Raw genomic sequence first — 16,864 nt, 5'->3', positions numbered from 1 at the left:
TCATAATCATAATGACATAATACAAATAATAGCTAGATAAGTACCATGATTCTGTAATCACACAGCATATCAAGTTTAAATATGAGATAGCCTAATTAATGGCCTCTTTAGAAGGGAAAATAACAATTTCATCACTTGGAAGGAAATGACAAATAGGGGTAGTTCCAGGCTTAACATTGAGCATTACAAAAGGTAATCCCTTTGGAGTCCAAAAAGATGTATCTTGGTGGCATACTGATAGTGCTTTAACTTTTGTTCCATCAACACCTATCATAGATACCATGAATGTCTTCGTTCTTCCTCCAACATGACAATAGTGCACAGCGTATGGATAGTTTACTTTGTGACATACCATGTTGTTCCCATCCGCTATTTGTTCAACTTTTTCCATAGTGTATTTCTGAAATATTTGACTACTTTCCCCTTGTACCTCTGTTGTAATTGCTTGGATATTGTTTGTTCCTAGCTCGGATAACATGAAATCTACCATCGACTCCAATGAGGTTGCACAAAATTTCTTCTCTTTATGGAGATCTGGCTCTTCACATAAATTGATTGTTTCCTTGATTATTTGAGCATCCTTTGACTTACTATCGATTGAGAAATAATTTAGAATTTCAGGGATTTTTTCCGATGAGAAGGGAATGGTTGATTGGCGAGGCAAAAATGGTGCATCATTTTTATGTTTCAAAGAGGGAAAGTTGATGATATTTCCTTTCTTCAAGTCATTTTCGAAGAAGTAAGGTTTGTAAAGAAAATTATTGTCATCGTCTTTTAGTTCATGAATCTCTGCCTGTGTAGCAGCATGATGCCAAGGGACCAGTCCAGAATCAATGTTACCGCGGTATACTTTTTGATCGTCTTTCAATTGATGAATCTCGTCCTCTGTAGCAGCATGATGCCAAGGGACCAGTCCAGAATCAATGTTACCGCGGTATACTTTCTGATTACTGTTGAAATTATGATCTACAAATTAAACTCTCAGGTCAAATTGGCTTACATAGCAAACAGAGCAATATACTTTTTAGAGAAGTCAGTTTATGTCATATATATAAAATTAAACAGATTCGTAATGTTAAAGCAAAATGCATGGAGTTGAAGAAAAACCTGTGTGGGGAAGAGAATCTTTGATCACTTTAGGCATCTGCGTGTTGGGCAATTTTACTTTCCAATAAACTTCCGAAGATATTGCTGCATGACTTACTATGAATGCAAGCTACATATATATAAAAAGAGAATTAAATTTTCAATCAATAGAGGAAAAAACACATGTATATAAGTGGGAATTTACTCACCCAAGAGAATGAGATCAAGTAAAGGAACTGAGACTTCATTAAAAAAATTTAGAATCGCTAGAAGGGCTTTGAAATTTTAGATGGAATGAGAACAGAAAATATCATATATATAGGCACAAAATTAGACTTTAGTGGTCTTCATATATCTTAGGCATGAATGTAACATGTGACATCAAAAAGGTCATCAAATATACGTTTGATCATGCTTTTGATAAAATTACTTTTATTTTTTATTTTTTCTATAAGAAATAGATTTTTAGTGATTTTCATATATTTTAAGCATGAATGTTACATGTGACATCAAAAAGTCATGAAATATATGTTTGATCATGCTTTTGATAAGCTTACTTTTTTGCTTTAACTATAAGAATTAAATTTTAGCTTTCTACATAGGCATGAATGTTACATGTGACATAAAAAAGGTCATGAAAATATATCTTTGATCATGCTTTTGATAAGATTTTTTTTAAAATTGAAGTGCTTGACCAAATTTTTAGGATAAAAATAAGTGTTTCTGAAAATTTTTAAAAGTTATTTTTTAAGAACTTGCAATATTCATAGAGTTCCTTTAACTACAATTTTTAATCAATATGCTAACAAATTTTCCAAAGTGATATTTCAAGAATCTAATTGAATTAAAATTAATGACATTGTTAATTTTTTAGAAAAATGTTGTCACTGTAGAAAGTGGTTCCCCTGATTGTTGCCCTACGCCATCGCAAATCGAAATAGTCAAACTCTAACTACAAATACCTAACACTTTTGAGAGTACAATGTTCATAAATTTACAGTCCAGTAAATAACCAAAGACCAAATGAATACATTTGTTCAATTTTAAGGTAGACAAAAAACTAAATCTCTTTAATTTATCAAGGATTAAAAATTGCCTTTTCTTAAAACACGACTAAAGACAATGAGATTTAATACAGTAGTAGTTTGCCTCTATTAGTTAGAATTGGGAACCACAAAGACTAAAGTAATACAATTTTTTTTTTTTTTTTTGAGAAAATGGTCTAAAACCCTTTCAATCTATACCCGAAATCCCAACTACACACTCCAACTTTACGAATGTCCTATTACCCACCTGAACTTTATATTTCTCTATTTTCTACACACCTAAGTGCTGACCTGTCATGAGAGGTGTTCTCACCTCCTCTAGGCGCATTAGAAGGTTAATTTTGACGAAAAGTTCCTCCTTCTCCAACGGTCATCTTCCCCACCTTTAAATAAACTATTATTTCTTCTTCCCCACCATTAACCCTTGTTCCTTTTATAAAAAAATCACAATTTCCTCTCAAAATTAAGTAGGGTTTAGTTGTTAATGTTCATTTCTACTTCAAATCTTGAATTTTAGGGTTTGTAATCTGCTCTATTTCTTATTTAGGTCTCTAATTTGAATTTTGAATTTTCTCGAAATTCATCAAAAATGGCAAATGAAAACTTGAATAAGCTTTGTATGGATGAATCAGACCCAATGCTCAACGCTGTAGTGAGATGCAAACACGGAATTTTGCTGAATTTGCAAACTTCTTGGTCGAAATCCGGGAAGAAGATTTTGGTCTTGCCCATGCTATGGTGTATGTGTTTTTTCATTCTTGCTACATTTTATTTTGAATGATGCTAATGTACTATTTTGGAAGATTTTCAGTCTAAAAATTACAATTTTTTTCGATAGAGGGACAAAGAAGAAGTGGATCCAAGATCAAGTTTTTTCCTTCCAAGATTGGTGAACAAAACCAATGAGTTGGAGCAAGAATTATGTATTAGATAGGTTCATATTGACAACTTGAGGAACTCTAATTTTTTATTGGAGAGCAGACTCAATAGAAGGTTGATATGGTGTAGGTTCAATAGGAAGATACTTTTGTGTATTTTGATTTGTGTTGTTGCTATGTTCATCAGCAATCAGTAGTTCAAGTGCTGCATATTTGAATTTCTCTTTGATTTGTATTGTTGTTATGTTTAATTAAAATTGTTAATGTATGTGTCATTTTGTATTTGTGATGTCAATTGAAGCTTGTATTAATATGCAACACTTCATCAACAACCAACAACCTAGTCATCCATTCATACTTCAACATAGACAACACAACACCATTTGTAAAACACATTACCAACAAAACATATGTAAGCACACCTGAATAGCCAATACAATTTGATAGACAACATAACAACCATTTTAAAACACAACATCACCATTCATTCATAAGGCCTCACATAAGGTAGAATTTACCAAAACTAAATCATATTTACAAGCTCTCACATAAGGCAGAATTTACCTAAATAATGCCATATTCAAAAGCCCTCACATAAGGCAAAATTTACCAACAAACAAAATCCAAAATAGCAGGCCATTAATGCAACATGTATAGACTAACTTAAAAGTGCTTAAATACATCAACATCACTACAATTTCCATGGCATCTTTGACTGTGAATAACTGTCATTTTGACTTGAACTACTTCCCATTGTCTTCTTTCTTTGCTTCTCTCTAAGCTCATGAAGCTTGCTTGTTGAGATTGCTGCTTTATCATTCCATTTCAGCTTAGTTGTATTACTTGGTGTATAACCAATGTCACCAGTTACATTAGATGATCTTGTCACTTTTGCTTGTCCAGTAGAGTAGATCTTACTACTTGGCATGCCAGGCTATAGTAAAATTAGGATTATATCAATATTTAAGCTGTTTAATTAAACAAAATTAGGATTATAATTCAATATTTATGCTGTTAACATATATCAAAGACTCATATTCATGACTTTGAAGCTATTTGCAGCTTGGAACACACCCATTCCCATGACTCTTGGTCTTTTCTCTGGAGATGTGTTTCCCCTGCCCCTACCTCTTCCTCTTTTAGTAGTACCAAATATTGAAGATGATGCATGATAAGTAGGAGGAGCATAAGAGGACGTAGGAAAATCAGTAGGTGCAGTAGGTAGGGGAGGTGCACTAGGTGCTACTGATGATGTTTTTTTTGTCTTTCTCTTCCCCTTTTTAGTGGAGGCTCACCTTCTGATGGTGCTGATGGAGTTTTCTGTACATATAGAAGAAAAAGTAAGTCATAAATTAAGAAAAAGTAAAACAAGTTCAAATATTACCTTTGGTTTGCCTCTTTCCCTGCCTGAACCTGCTGGTTCTACCTTTACTGATGCAGTACGTGATGGTGCACTTTGTCTTGTTGATGATTCAACATTGAGGACACCCTCTCTTGTTATGGCCTCTGACATGACATATACTGCATGTCATTGCAAGTCCAGTCCTAGGAAGCTTCCCAGATTTCTTCGTTTCTCCAGCTTCTTTCCTTCTAGCCTTAGGTGGCCTACCAGGCATGTTTGTGATTTTTGGTGGCTTAATAGTGGGGTTTGTAGAAACTGGCCACATCTCCATGTTTGTGAGTGGTTCAATAACATTGACATAAATCCTCAAGTAAGTTTCCTTACTGTAGCAGCTGTCGATATAGTCATAAAGAGAAAACTTTTTAAAGTATATGCAGCCACAACATGTGCACATGGTATTCCCCTTAACTGCCACACCCTACAACTACAAGTTCTCCTAGCAATATTCACTTTGTGTTGACAAAGCCCTTCTTTCACTTCAAATCCAGCAGCTCCATTAAACTCAATGGTACAATCCATAAACCTACTAATGTTCTCCTCTAAAACCTTTAGAGCCATTGGAGAGAAATTACACTTCCAAATAATTGGGAACTCCCTTAATTTGGCTATTCTTGTCATCATCTTCACTCTTATTTCTTCAAGCATAGTAATGATGGTCTTGTGTCTAGCAGCCAATATCCATGCATTAAAACACTCAGACATGTTGTTGTCTACAGAGTCACACTTTACTTCAGTATTGAAGTAAACTTTGCACCAAAAATTAATGTTATAGTACATTAAGTTATCCATCATTTTTCTGGACCTAACAACTTCATCTTCTCTATATTGTTCCTTAATTGAGACTTAAATGTACTCTTAGCTATCTTCCAAAATTGTCGTCTTCTTTGAAGACCCCTCAAATCCTTAGCCCAATTAGCTAATATGTGCCTAGCACACATTCTATGTTCACACTTAGGTAATACATTTGTAATTGCTACAGACATTTCCTGCAATAGATGATGATTAGGTCATAATTACATATATAAATTGAAAATTACAAAATAACTTCACATACTTTTTGCATATCTGTAATCAAGGTGAGACCTTCACCATCTCCAAGTCCCAGATCATCCCTTAGGCACTTGGCAAACATAGTCCGTGTGTGTTTGTTCTCCTTTTCAACTACTGCCCAAGCAAGTGGCAACATCTGATTGTTACCATCCCTAGCCACAACAACTAACAGTTGGCCTTCACAAACACCTTTAAGGAAACAACCATCTAAGCCTATGCACTTCCTACAATGTATCCATGCCTTCTTTAAAGCATCAAAACATATGTAAGAACTCTGAATATTGATTTGCCTTCTGCATTAGGTTCACCAACTTTTACAACACAACTGGTTCCTGGATTGGTCCTCAACAATTCATCCTTGTAGTCAAGTATTCTTCCAAATTCCACAACATGATCACCCATTATATCTTTCAATACTTTAGCTCTTGCTCTTCTCACAGTAGTCTTGCCAACATGAAGTTTTAACTTTTTCCTAATCATCTCCTGCAACTTGAAGAATCTTATGTTTGGTTGCTCAGTTATTCTTTCTCTGAAGGCTTCAGATAAAAACTTTGCATTGTATAAGTAATTTCTAGTTGTCTTGTTGCAAGTATGCTTTGGATTGTAAGTTTTTATCATGAAATTATTTGTTGTCTTGTCAAGACATCCAAACAAAAGCCATGAACAACCATCTTTGCATCTAACTCTAACTTTCTTTGGCTCATTCACCCACTTCTCCACCCGAACCCTCCTTCTAACTGCATATTTAGTTACTGCTTGTCTAAATTCTTTCACATCTTTAAACACCATGCCCAACTGCCACACAACTATATTTGCAGTAGGATCATGCATGATTTTTTGAGTTTTTGAACTCCTCTTTCTTGACAACTTTACCCTTCCTGATCTACCAGATTCATGTTCATCATCATTACAACACTCATCTTCATCTAACTCAAAACTATCCTCATTAGAACTTGCAAAGTAAGGCTCATCACCTCCTAGCCTTCCTTTATGACTTACTTTACCTGTTTCAGTTTCATCAAAACCTAGATCTGGTCCAGCTTCACCTACTAGTACCTCTTCATTGTCAGCTGCTACTCTTTCCCTTCTTTTCCTCCTTTGAAAACTTCTCTTTTCATCCCTCAACTCCCTAACCTCCTTATGTACATCACTACCATACTCTTCCTCATCATCATCTCCAACTAATTCAGCTTCAGACTCAACACTATCCTCAATTGAATAATCAGAACCCTCTATTTCTTCTTCTGAGAAATCAGGTCCAGTAGGACCAACATCTATATCATCATCAGTAACACCATCTGCAGTAGCAGTATTGAAAGGAGGTGTGGTAGTGAAATTAGGTGAGGTTGAAAAAGTAGCAACAAGGTCCTCACTGTTTAAATGGTCTTCACCTACCCCAAAGTTAAAGTTTTCACTCTCACTAGGCCTTGTATTAAAAGCTAAACCAGATTCTCCCATATCCACATTTCTACTTTTCTATTAACATGGGCCCCACAATTGCCTCATCAACCAAATGCCTAACAAATACCTTCACTTCATCCCCATCTTCCAAGGAACACGTCATGTCTAAAATATCCTTATCATTTTCAACATCTACCAAAATGTCACTGTTAGGTGCTTTAATACTAAAGGTGCAAGTTGTACTATATCCCAATTCTCTAATATAGTCTTTCAACTCAATATATGACATTTTATCTACATCAACATCCAAAAATCCTGTAACTTTTCCACCATTATATATTGGTTCCCCACTACTTAAATCTAACACCCCACCATGGTACCACCTTAGAGTAATCAAAGTAAACCCATTCATCTCTTACCTGAAGGCAATAAAAAAAAATAGAATAGTAATTATAGACATACTCTAACCTGAGGGCAATCCAAAAAATAGAATAGTACTTAAAAACGAACAAAATACAACACATTAGCAAACGAACAGAATACAACATAGTACTTAGCTTCTCTATGAACATAATCTATAACATAAATACAACACTGTAGCAGTCTAGCAACTTCTCTATGAACATAATACTAAGAAGAACATAAATACAACACTCCATGAACATAATACTAAGACGAACATAATACAAAATTACGCGACTTAAACGAGAAAGGGAAAAACCTAATTTCATGAAAAATGTGGTATAATATGGTGTAAATGAACACCTAACACTATAATCGTAAGCCACTCATAAGATTTCACACAATGTTGCTCTTAATTTCACGAATCAACAGAAACCCTAGGGGATAAATCACAAACTCGAAATAAGGGATAAAGAACTAACCTTTAACTAAATCAGTTGATAAACTACGAAATGAAGTTGACAATACACAACAAAATTGTTCGATGATAGCAAATTTGTTTGATGATCACCAGAAATGCATTGCTAATGGAGAAGGATTGAAAATGAGAAAGGAGGATTTTTTTTGTTCTTTCACGTTTTAGGAGGGAATGGGGAAAAAACAAGAAATGGGAGTTGAAGAGGCGGGGGAACCAGCGCGTGGAATCACACAGGCCTAATTATTTGGTTTATGTGTTGAGGTCAACACTTAGGTGTGAAGAAAATAGAGAAATATAAAGTTCAGGTGGGTAATAGGACATCTGTAAAGTTGGAGTGTGTAGTTGGGATTTCGGGTATAGGTTGGGGGGGTTTTAGACCATTTTCTTTTTTTTTTTTTTTGAACGAGAACCCGATAAATAGTTTGATTTAGAGATACAATATGTTGACAATCAGATGACACAAGTTTCTTTCGATCGGGACGACTTTGAATTCAATATCAAAGTTTGAATCCTCCCAAGCTATCATATAGCCTAGCTAGCTAGCATTATCCTCCTACGAAATGAATGATATAGATTCTCTTTTATATAAACTCGCGCGCACATGATTAATTATTTCCCATATATTCTGGTTATTCATATATCCATGCATGTATACCTAAGATGCAAAACTAGTATTTTTACAAAGCGTGCATATATAATTAATAGCAAGGCAGGGAAAAAGGGTAGCTAGATCTGTTGTTAGAAAACTTACATCTTAATGTCTCAACTCCTCAGATAATGTACCATGCACGATAAACTTGGATTTGAGGCGGCATTTTGCACAACTTTGATCTAAGGCAGTAAAGGAGAACTTTTGAAATTAATCGAAGCTGGAAAAAAGGTCGGCTAAGAGATGAACTGTAATAAACAAAGGCGATCATAATGCAAAAACAGGAAATATATACAAAATTAGCATAAAGCTGTTCCAAGCCTCCAGCGCCATACGTAAAAGGAAAGTAAAAAAGTGGCAAAGACGACAATGATGCAGTTCAGCTTTTTCTATATATATATATATACAATAAGCACAAATTTGCAACGATTACAATGGTAACCATACCTTCATCTTTCTCTTTTCCAGTTCAGAGCGGCGACATTAAGAGATAAACTACAATAACCATTCATCCTGTTTTCAAACATGGCTTCCTCAATGGGAATATTAGCGCTTAATATAGGTTGTATTGCTTTGGTAGAGAACTTATGGAGCAATCAATTTTAAGGTTAACAAACATATATTTTTGCTCCGATCCCTGCGGTGGCGGCAAAATTAACTTCTCATTTATGGAAAAATGCTCAACTCAACTTCAACATGATAGTGTACAAAAGGTTGGCTCAATTTGACGAATCATTTTGCACCGACAATTCTACCTCAAAAATATTTCACAAGCTAAGGTTTTAATAGATATATGAAATCCATAATGCAGATCATACAAAAAAAATATCATGAAGCTAGCCAGATTCATTTCCTTAATTATAATGATTTCATACAAATAATAATAGCCTTTTTAGAAGGGAAAATGACAAATAGGGGTGGGTAGTTCCAGGCTTAATTAACATTGAGCACGACAAAAGGTAATCCCTTTGGGCTGGGTCCAAAAAGATGTATCTTGGTGGCATATATATATACTGATAGTGCTTTGACTTTTATTCCATCAACACCTATCATAGACACCATGAATGCATGCCTTGGTTCTTCCTCCAACATGACAATAATGGATAGTTTACTTTGTGTTATTCCCATCCGCTATTTCTGAAATATTTGACTACTTTCCCCTTGTAATTGCTTGGGTTCTTAATTAGCTCCGATAACATGAAATCTACCATCGACTCTAATGAAGTTGCACAAAATTTCTTCTCTTTATGGTGGTCTGGCTCTTCACAGCATCCTCTGACTTACTATCGATTGAGAAATGATGTAGAATTTCTGGGATCTTAGCTTTTTCGATGCATGAGAAGGGAATGATTGATTGGTGAGGCAAAAATGGTGCATCATTTTTATCATTGAAAGAGGGAAAGTTGATGATATTTCCTTTAATTTCTTCAAGTCGTTTTCGAAGAAGTAAGGTTTGTAAAGATAATTATTGTCCAAAATCGAAGTTACCATGATATACTTTCTGATAATTACTTTTGGAATTATGATCTACAAAATCAAATTGACAAACACATTAGGCAGTTATAATAAGTATATATGACTTCCACCCAAGAGTCATGGAAGTCATTTTCTTCTTTTGAAAATATTTTTCATAAAAAATAACTTATGCGATAAATAATATTCTCTCGAGAAGTCATTTTATGTCCTATATACAAAATTAAGCAAACTTATAATAAACCTGTGTGGGGAAGAACATCTTTGATCACTGTATATGAGTGTTTGAACAATTTTATTTTCCAATAAACTTCTGGAGATATCACTACATGGCTTACTACAAAAGCAATCTACATATAAACAAAAACAAACAATTAAATTTTCAATCACTATAATTTATCATTAAATTAAACAATAAGTAGAATATTAGTTGATGTTTTTCCAATTATGACTATTTTGATTTGTCAAAGAATATAATTAACTGTATATGTTGGATATAATAGAGAAACATAATTTTCTTACCCAAAAGAACGAGAGCAAATGGAGGAACTGAGACTTCATTGAGAAATTTTAGAATTGTTAAAAGGCTTTGGATATTTGGATTGAAAGAAAACAAAAAATATCCTTTATTTATAGGTACAACATGACCAGCTTAGTTAAACAAAATTAAATTAGGTTTTAGTGATGTTCACATGAATGTTGCATCTGACATCAAAATAGTTATGAAATACATGCTTCGTCATGCACTCATGCTTTTGATAACTCTTTTTTTTGTTTTTATTAAACTTTATTAAAACAGTGTTAAAATATTTACTACCTCTATCCCATTTTATATGAGTTAGTTTGACTTGATACAAAATTTTGAAATTTGTGGTCTAAAATAAGTGATAAATATTTGTATGGCTATAAATCATTTCCTTAAGGTAAAATGGGTATTTTAAAATTAAATTGTTACTTAATATAGAAATATGTCATTCTTTTGAGGACTTACTAAAAAAAAAGTAATCATATAAACTGGGACACGGGGAGTATATATTATCCTATATAAGAAGTACGTAGGAGAGGTGATGAAGTAGACACCACTTTATTGACATGCCTAGGGGTGTTCACGGATCAATTTGAATCAGTTGTTTAAAATTAACATCAAATTAATAATATATTACGTATATATAATAATAAAATTAAGTATATGATTTGTCGATTCGATTTAGTTATTTCTTTGATTTCTTAACAAAATTAACTTAAATATTATCTATTTAAAAATATAAAATCAAATCAAAGTCAAATAAAATTGATTTATTTAATAAATTTAATTTGATTTTTCTATTTGAATTTTATTTTATTTGAACAATGAACACTCGTGGACATGTGTGCTAGCAACAAGGTTATTTTACACGTGCACCGCAGGTTTCAAAGTAATTATATCATGTGGACCCACTTAAATTATTATTCCACATCATTATTTTTAGGGAAAATTATGCGGATAAATAAATATGTACTAGTCAATTAGTTAATATAGCTACAGTTGAATTAAATTACTATTCATCATTAATTTACAATTATAATTATGTGGCTCACATCTAAAGTTTGTATAATTCGGCTCCTAATTGTATAAAATCTAGAATTTTTATATGCTTATCCTAACTTGTATATAATTATCATGTTGATACATTTAATTTGTATAAGTTCTGAAAAATTCTTAATTATATAAATACATAATTTTTATATACTTATCATATTTGTATATTGGCAAGTGAATTATGCAAATGGGAACATCCATAGCAAACAAAAGTACGAAGCTATAGTTATGAAACGTAAGAAATGCACCAATGATGTATACTTTTTTTTTTTACAAAATCAATAACTTTGACCAACAATAACTAAGGCTGTTCGTGGTTCAATTTGGATCGGTCATTGATTAAAATCAAAACTAAACCAATCTAGTGATTACTCGAATGATTTATGAAATTAATTGTTTACATGGTGTGGAAGAAATTAAACACCTAAATTAGTGATGATGAAACTCGTGAAAGTAAGACGACCCTCCTCTGTATTTTGGGTAAACTAGAACATTGATTGGATAGAATACAGTAGAGTCCAAGTTTCCTTTTCTAAACTCGACGTGAATTATTAGTTTCATTCCAAACTATTAACAGCCTTGAAAATACCTTTTTACTTGTCTAAGTGGATCTAAATACACCATCGATCTCACAACATGAGTGAAATACACCTCTAATTCTCATCAAGTTTCTCTTGACTTTTTATTAAGAGTTCTATGCTCCTTCAACAGTTTGAGACCACTTGCTATGTCATGTAGCATATAGGGGATTATCTAAGGTTTTAGTTAGTCAAGTAGATGGGTGATTTTAAAACTGTCAATAATTTGAGGACAAAACTAACAGTTTGCGTCAAGTACTTCTCTATTTAAATATTAAAAAGTAGAAATACTTAAGAAGTTACTACACAATTTTTTTTAATAAATTGGTGTATAATAGTTAAACTCTTTTATAATTTACACATCCAGCTAAGTATTTTTAGCCTATCATGGTCAGAGGTGGCTCATCTCAAGTACATGATCTCTCTAATTTGTCCAGTGCATATGTAATTTTGTGACATGTCTATTTCAAAATCTAATGGTCAGTATTCATTTAAATAAGAAAACCAACCCCTTGGAGAATTCATTATTCAAATGGAAGTCTTTCAATAATTTTTCTTTACTCACTTGATGTTTCAATAGATAAGAAACTATGACATGTAACATTCTTGCCTTGGAAAGTAAATATATTAGAACTCCATTCAGTATGTTGTATTCGTGATTTAACGTCCTCTGCATAGGCATAGGTGGTGTAATTCATCTTTTGATAAAAATTCAAATTATTTTTAATAGGATTTATGATTAAAGATTATATGTTTTTTTTTAAAAATAAATAAATTAAAGATAGGCAAGCCATTTTTATTGATGGACTACATTACATGAAGATCAGGCCCAACAGAGGACCCGATCCAACACCTAATCAGTCATTAGGAAACAAAATATAAACAAAATAGAAACAAAAATGGAAAGGGAAAATGGGAAAATGGAAAGTGACTCGCCGCAACAACCATCGTCGTCGATGTCTTTCCGGCCATCCTCCAGCAACTTGAAATCACAACAACAGTACAACGAGTTTGGGGTGTATTTCATCTCGAACGTTGTCTAGTCTCACCAACATCATGAAATCATCCCAATCGGAGACTTCTCCCGCTCAGTGTACTTCAATCGAAACTTCATGTCAGGTGATAGCCTCATTCCCTTTGAATCTTTGTTCAACATATACCAAAAAAATGACCTCGTAACCTTCATCCCTTAGCTTTGACAGGTTGAGCCCAACAAGGAGCTAATACCACTGTCGAAAGCTTCGCAACGAGGTTACTGCAGCCTTCTTAGGTATTTTCCTTCATCTTAAATCTGCTCTTTGTCGTTTTACCATTGTCCCTCCGAATAAACTCGCTATTTTCGCAATCTTCAGAGTATTGTATGAATGTTACTGTTGCCTGTTTACGTATTTTCCTTGCTCTGTACTTTGCTCACTGTTATTGTATCTGTATATGTATTTTCCTTATTCTGTAATCGACTCACTGTTATTGTTGTCTGTTTATGTAATTTCCTCTTTCTGTAATCTGCTCACTGTTGTACCATTGTCTCTCCGATTGTGATAAACTCGCACTATATCCGCCATCTTCAGAATATTGTATGAATGTTGTATTTCTTTAAGCTTGAAATATCTGCTTCTTCATATGTTTTGATAATCATCTGTCTTGTGCATAATTTCCATTCTGAATCCTCCTTATCCTCATATTAGGAATTTGGCTTTTATCCATATTTAGAATTGTCTTAGCTTCACTAGGTAACTCTTGGAAATTGTTATAATATATAAAATCTGTGCCTGCAAAAGAAAACACAATGTTAGCCATAAAATCTGCCAGTTTGTTTCCCTCTCTCAGTGTGTGTACTATGGCCACCTCCAAACCTTCCTTCAGAATCTGTATCCTTCTAACCTCCATAGTCACTTCCCAAGGTTTGTGCCAAGCCCCTTTAATCATTTTCATTGCAGCTAAAGAATTAGTTTCTAGAATTAGTGGGAGTAAATTGTGGATCCTACAATATTCCAGCCCTAGTCTTATAGCTACCACTTCAGCAATGAGATTGTTTGATATTCCAATCATATTTCCTTCAGCATACACAAGGTTACCTTGATCATCTCTAATACAAAAAACAGAAGAGCTAGGTCCTGGACTCCCTTTTGAAGAGCCATCTGTATTGCATTTGAATGTATTTTGTCTAGGTAATTTCCAATAAACCACCTTACATCCAATTCTAGGAGTATACCCTGTCAAATATCTGACCAATTCAGGCCAGTTATTGGGCAGGTGGTACATCCAAGGATACAACTGCTTAGCCAATAAAATTAAATTATTTGCTATCCCTCATCTCATACTTAGATAAAACATAGAACCACCAAATTTCAAGGCATTTCTTCTCTTCCACACTTGCCAACAAATAAACAGTGTCACAACCATTAAAACAGGTTTAAGTTTTGCAGAAACATCTGCATTTCACCATTTATACAAAGTATCTTTCAACTGCAAGAAAAGGCCCTCCACACCTGCTGATCCTACAAAATATCTCCATATAGAATTAGTGAATGAACATCTAATAAATAAGTGTTCAATAGTCTCCTGAACTCCATCATCACAGCAACCACACACTACCCCATCACCCATCCTATTCCTGATAAGAACTTCTCCAATAAGAAGTTTTTGTTTCCATAGTCTCCAATTGAAGAAGGATATCTTAAAAGGAATTCCTGCACTCCAAATATACTTATATTTTAAACAGACTTCTTGCTTCTCCCTTAGAAAATCCCTTGCAGAACCTACAGTGAATTTTCCAGAAGTCTTCAGCATCCACCATGGTTTATCCCACTGTTGTTCATCTTCTGAACTCCTTAGGAGTTGTATTACATGTCTACTAATATCATCCCCAAAACTTGTTTGAAGCAAGTCATAGTTCCATTCCCCATTCAAAAAACACTGTTTCACTTCATCCAATTGCACATTTCTAGCACTGTCCAGAGGAACTATGTAATGCAGTGCACCTAATTGTGACCAATTATCATACTAGATACTTGAATGGCCACACTTAGGTTCCCGCCAAATATGTTGATCTATCAAATCTCTAGCTTCCAGCATATACTTCCAAGTTAAAGATCCATTTTTTCATTCAACCGCCCGAGGTCTCTCCTTTTTACAATATTTATTCCACATAAAGTTAGACCAAAGAGTCTTTCTTGTTCTAAAGACCCACCATAATTTAGCAAATAAAGCTTTAGAAATATCAAACAAAGATCTAAATCCCACACCACCTTCATGTTTGGGTTTACATAAATCTGACCAAGCTACCCAATGCTTGTTATTTCCATCCTCCCTAAATTTCCAAATTTTTTTTGCAAAAACTCTATGCAAATCATGAATAACACACCTTGGAGGATTAATAGCAGACAAGAGATAAATAGGTATGCTGTTTAACACATTATGAATTAACACAACCTTACCTCCAAATGACAACATTTTTCCTTTCCAAGCTTGCAACTTGTTGTGCACTTTTTTCATAAATTCTGCAAAGCGTACCTTCTTCTTCTTGGCATGCCCAATTGGTCATGCCAAATACATTAGTGGAAACTTGCCTCTAATAAAGCCAACTTTTGCTTCTATATCTGAGATCAAATCATGTGATGTATTATGAAAGACAAAAAAAGAACTCTTTTCTTTATTAATCATCTGCCCTGACTACTTCTCATAATCTCTCAGAGTTGTCATCAATACATCTAATGAATTGCCATCTGCTGATGTAAAAATAATAGTATCATCTGCATAGGCAAGATGATTAATCTGATCACTCCATTTTGGTAATCCAAACTCCTTGTAGACCTCATTACAGAATAAAACATTTAAGCTTCGAGATAGAACTTCAACAGTTAGTATGAACAAAGCAGGGGACAGAGGATTCCTTTGTTTCACTCCCCTAGATGAGTGAAAGAAACCATTAGCCCGCCTATTGATAAGTATAGAATACCAGTTGTTAGCAACTATTCTCCAGACTTTATGAACAAAGTTATTATCAAAACCCATTTCTTCCAACACCTTTATAAGAAAACCCCATTCCACCCTATCATATGCTTTTGCCATATCCAACTTGATCACCACATTTGCTGGCTTACCCCTTTTTCTGATATCAACAATAATCTCCTGAGAAAGTAACACATTTTCAGTAATGCTTCTTCCTTTCACAAAGCCAGACTGATTTTCTGAAATCAGGGATGGAAGAAGAACCCCGACTCTATCATTTATCACTCTTGAGATCACTTTATTAAGAAAATTACTCAAACTAATTGGCCTCATGTCTGAGAAAGATTGACAAATATCTTTCTTTGGAAGTAGGACCAAATTAGTATGTGTAATAGACTTAGGAAGGGTGACACCATTAAAGAAAGCACCAACCAAAAATTAGTATGTGTAATAGACTTAGGAAGGGTGACACCATTAAAGAAAGCACCAACCACATTAACCACATCATCCCCAACTATATCCCAACATTGTTGGAAAAAATGTCCAGTAAACCCATCAGGACCACTAGCACTATCCCTATTGAGATCAAACACTACTTTTTTTAACTTCATCCATTGAAGGAAAATCATTTAATCTTCTGTTGTCTTTATCAGTAACCCTTTTCTGAATATGTCTCAATAGAGGGACTTCCTCCATATTATGAATGCCTGTGAATTGCTTCTGAAAATACTCCTGAGCAGCAACAGACACTAGCTCTTCACCTTCTACCCATTCTCCATCCTTATTCTGAATTCTGTTTATGCTCAATCTTTTCTTTCTGCCCCTCACTATACTGTGAAAAAACCTTGTGTTCTTCTCCCCTTCTGTAAACCACTGAATACCTGCCTTCAG

At 34.0% G+C, this 16,864-nt stretch overlaps 1 protein-coding gene and 1 pseudogene across 1 annotated transcript; both read right to left on the bottom strand.

The window, feature by feature from the left end:
* Window positions 1-91: 91 nt before the first annotated feature.
* On the bottom strand, window positions 92-1,341 carry LOC125825215 (BURP domain protein RD22-like). Its single transcript, XM_049504554.1, has 3 exons — window positions 1,296-1,341; window positions 1,108-1,216; window positions 92-966 (listed from the first exon to the last, which is right to left on the bottom strand). The coding sequence occupies exons 1-3, from the start codon at window positions 1,332-1,334 to the stop codon at window positions 92-94; spliced, it is 1,023 nt and encodes a 340-aa protein (XP_049360511.1). The 5' UTR covers window positions 1,335-1,341.
* Window positions 1,342-9,325: 7,984 nt separating this feature from the next.
* On the bottom strand, window positions 9,326-13,584 carry LOC125825181 (BURP domain-containing protein 17-like; annotated as a pseudogene).
* Between the last annotated feature and the right edge of the window lie 3,280 nt (window positions 13,585-16,864).

This window comes from Solanum verrucosum, unplaced genomic scaffold (genome assembly GCF_900185275.1).
Source record: "Solanum verrucosum unplaced genomic scaffold, falcon-dt-bn FXZP01000113.1, whole genome shotgun sequence".
Lineage (NCBI taxonomy): Eukaryota > Viridiplantae > Streptophyta > Magnoliopsida > Solanales > Solanaceae > Solanum > Solanum verrucosum.
Note: the sequence above shows the minus strand (reverse complement) of the source record. Positions and strands in the feature narration are given on the sequence as shown.

Bases quoted from the DNA above. Each gene is read 5' to 3' on its own strand.
- LOC125825215 (XM_049504554.1), bottom strand. From the start codon at position 1,334: ATGAAGTCTCAGTTCCTTTACTTGATCTCATTCTCTTGG. The intron at 1,217-1,295 runs GTGAGTAAATTC...ATATATATGTAG, and splicing joins ACTTGATCTCATTCTCTTGG to CTTGCATTCATAGTAAGTCA. The intron at 967-1,107 runs GTTTTTCTTCAA...TTTAATTTGTAG, and splicing joins AGATTCTCTTCCCCACACAG to ATCATAATTTCAACAGTAAT.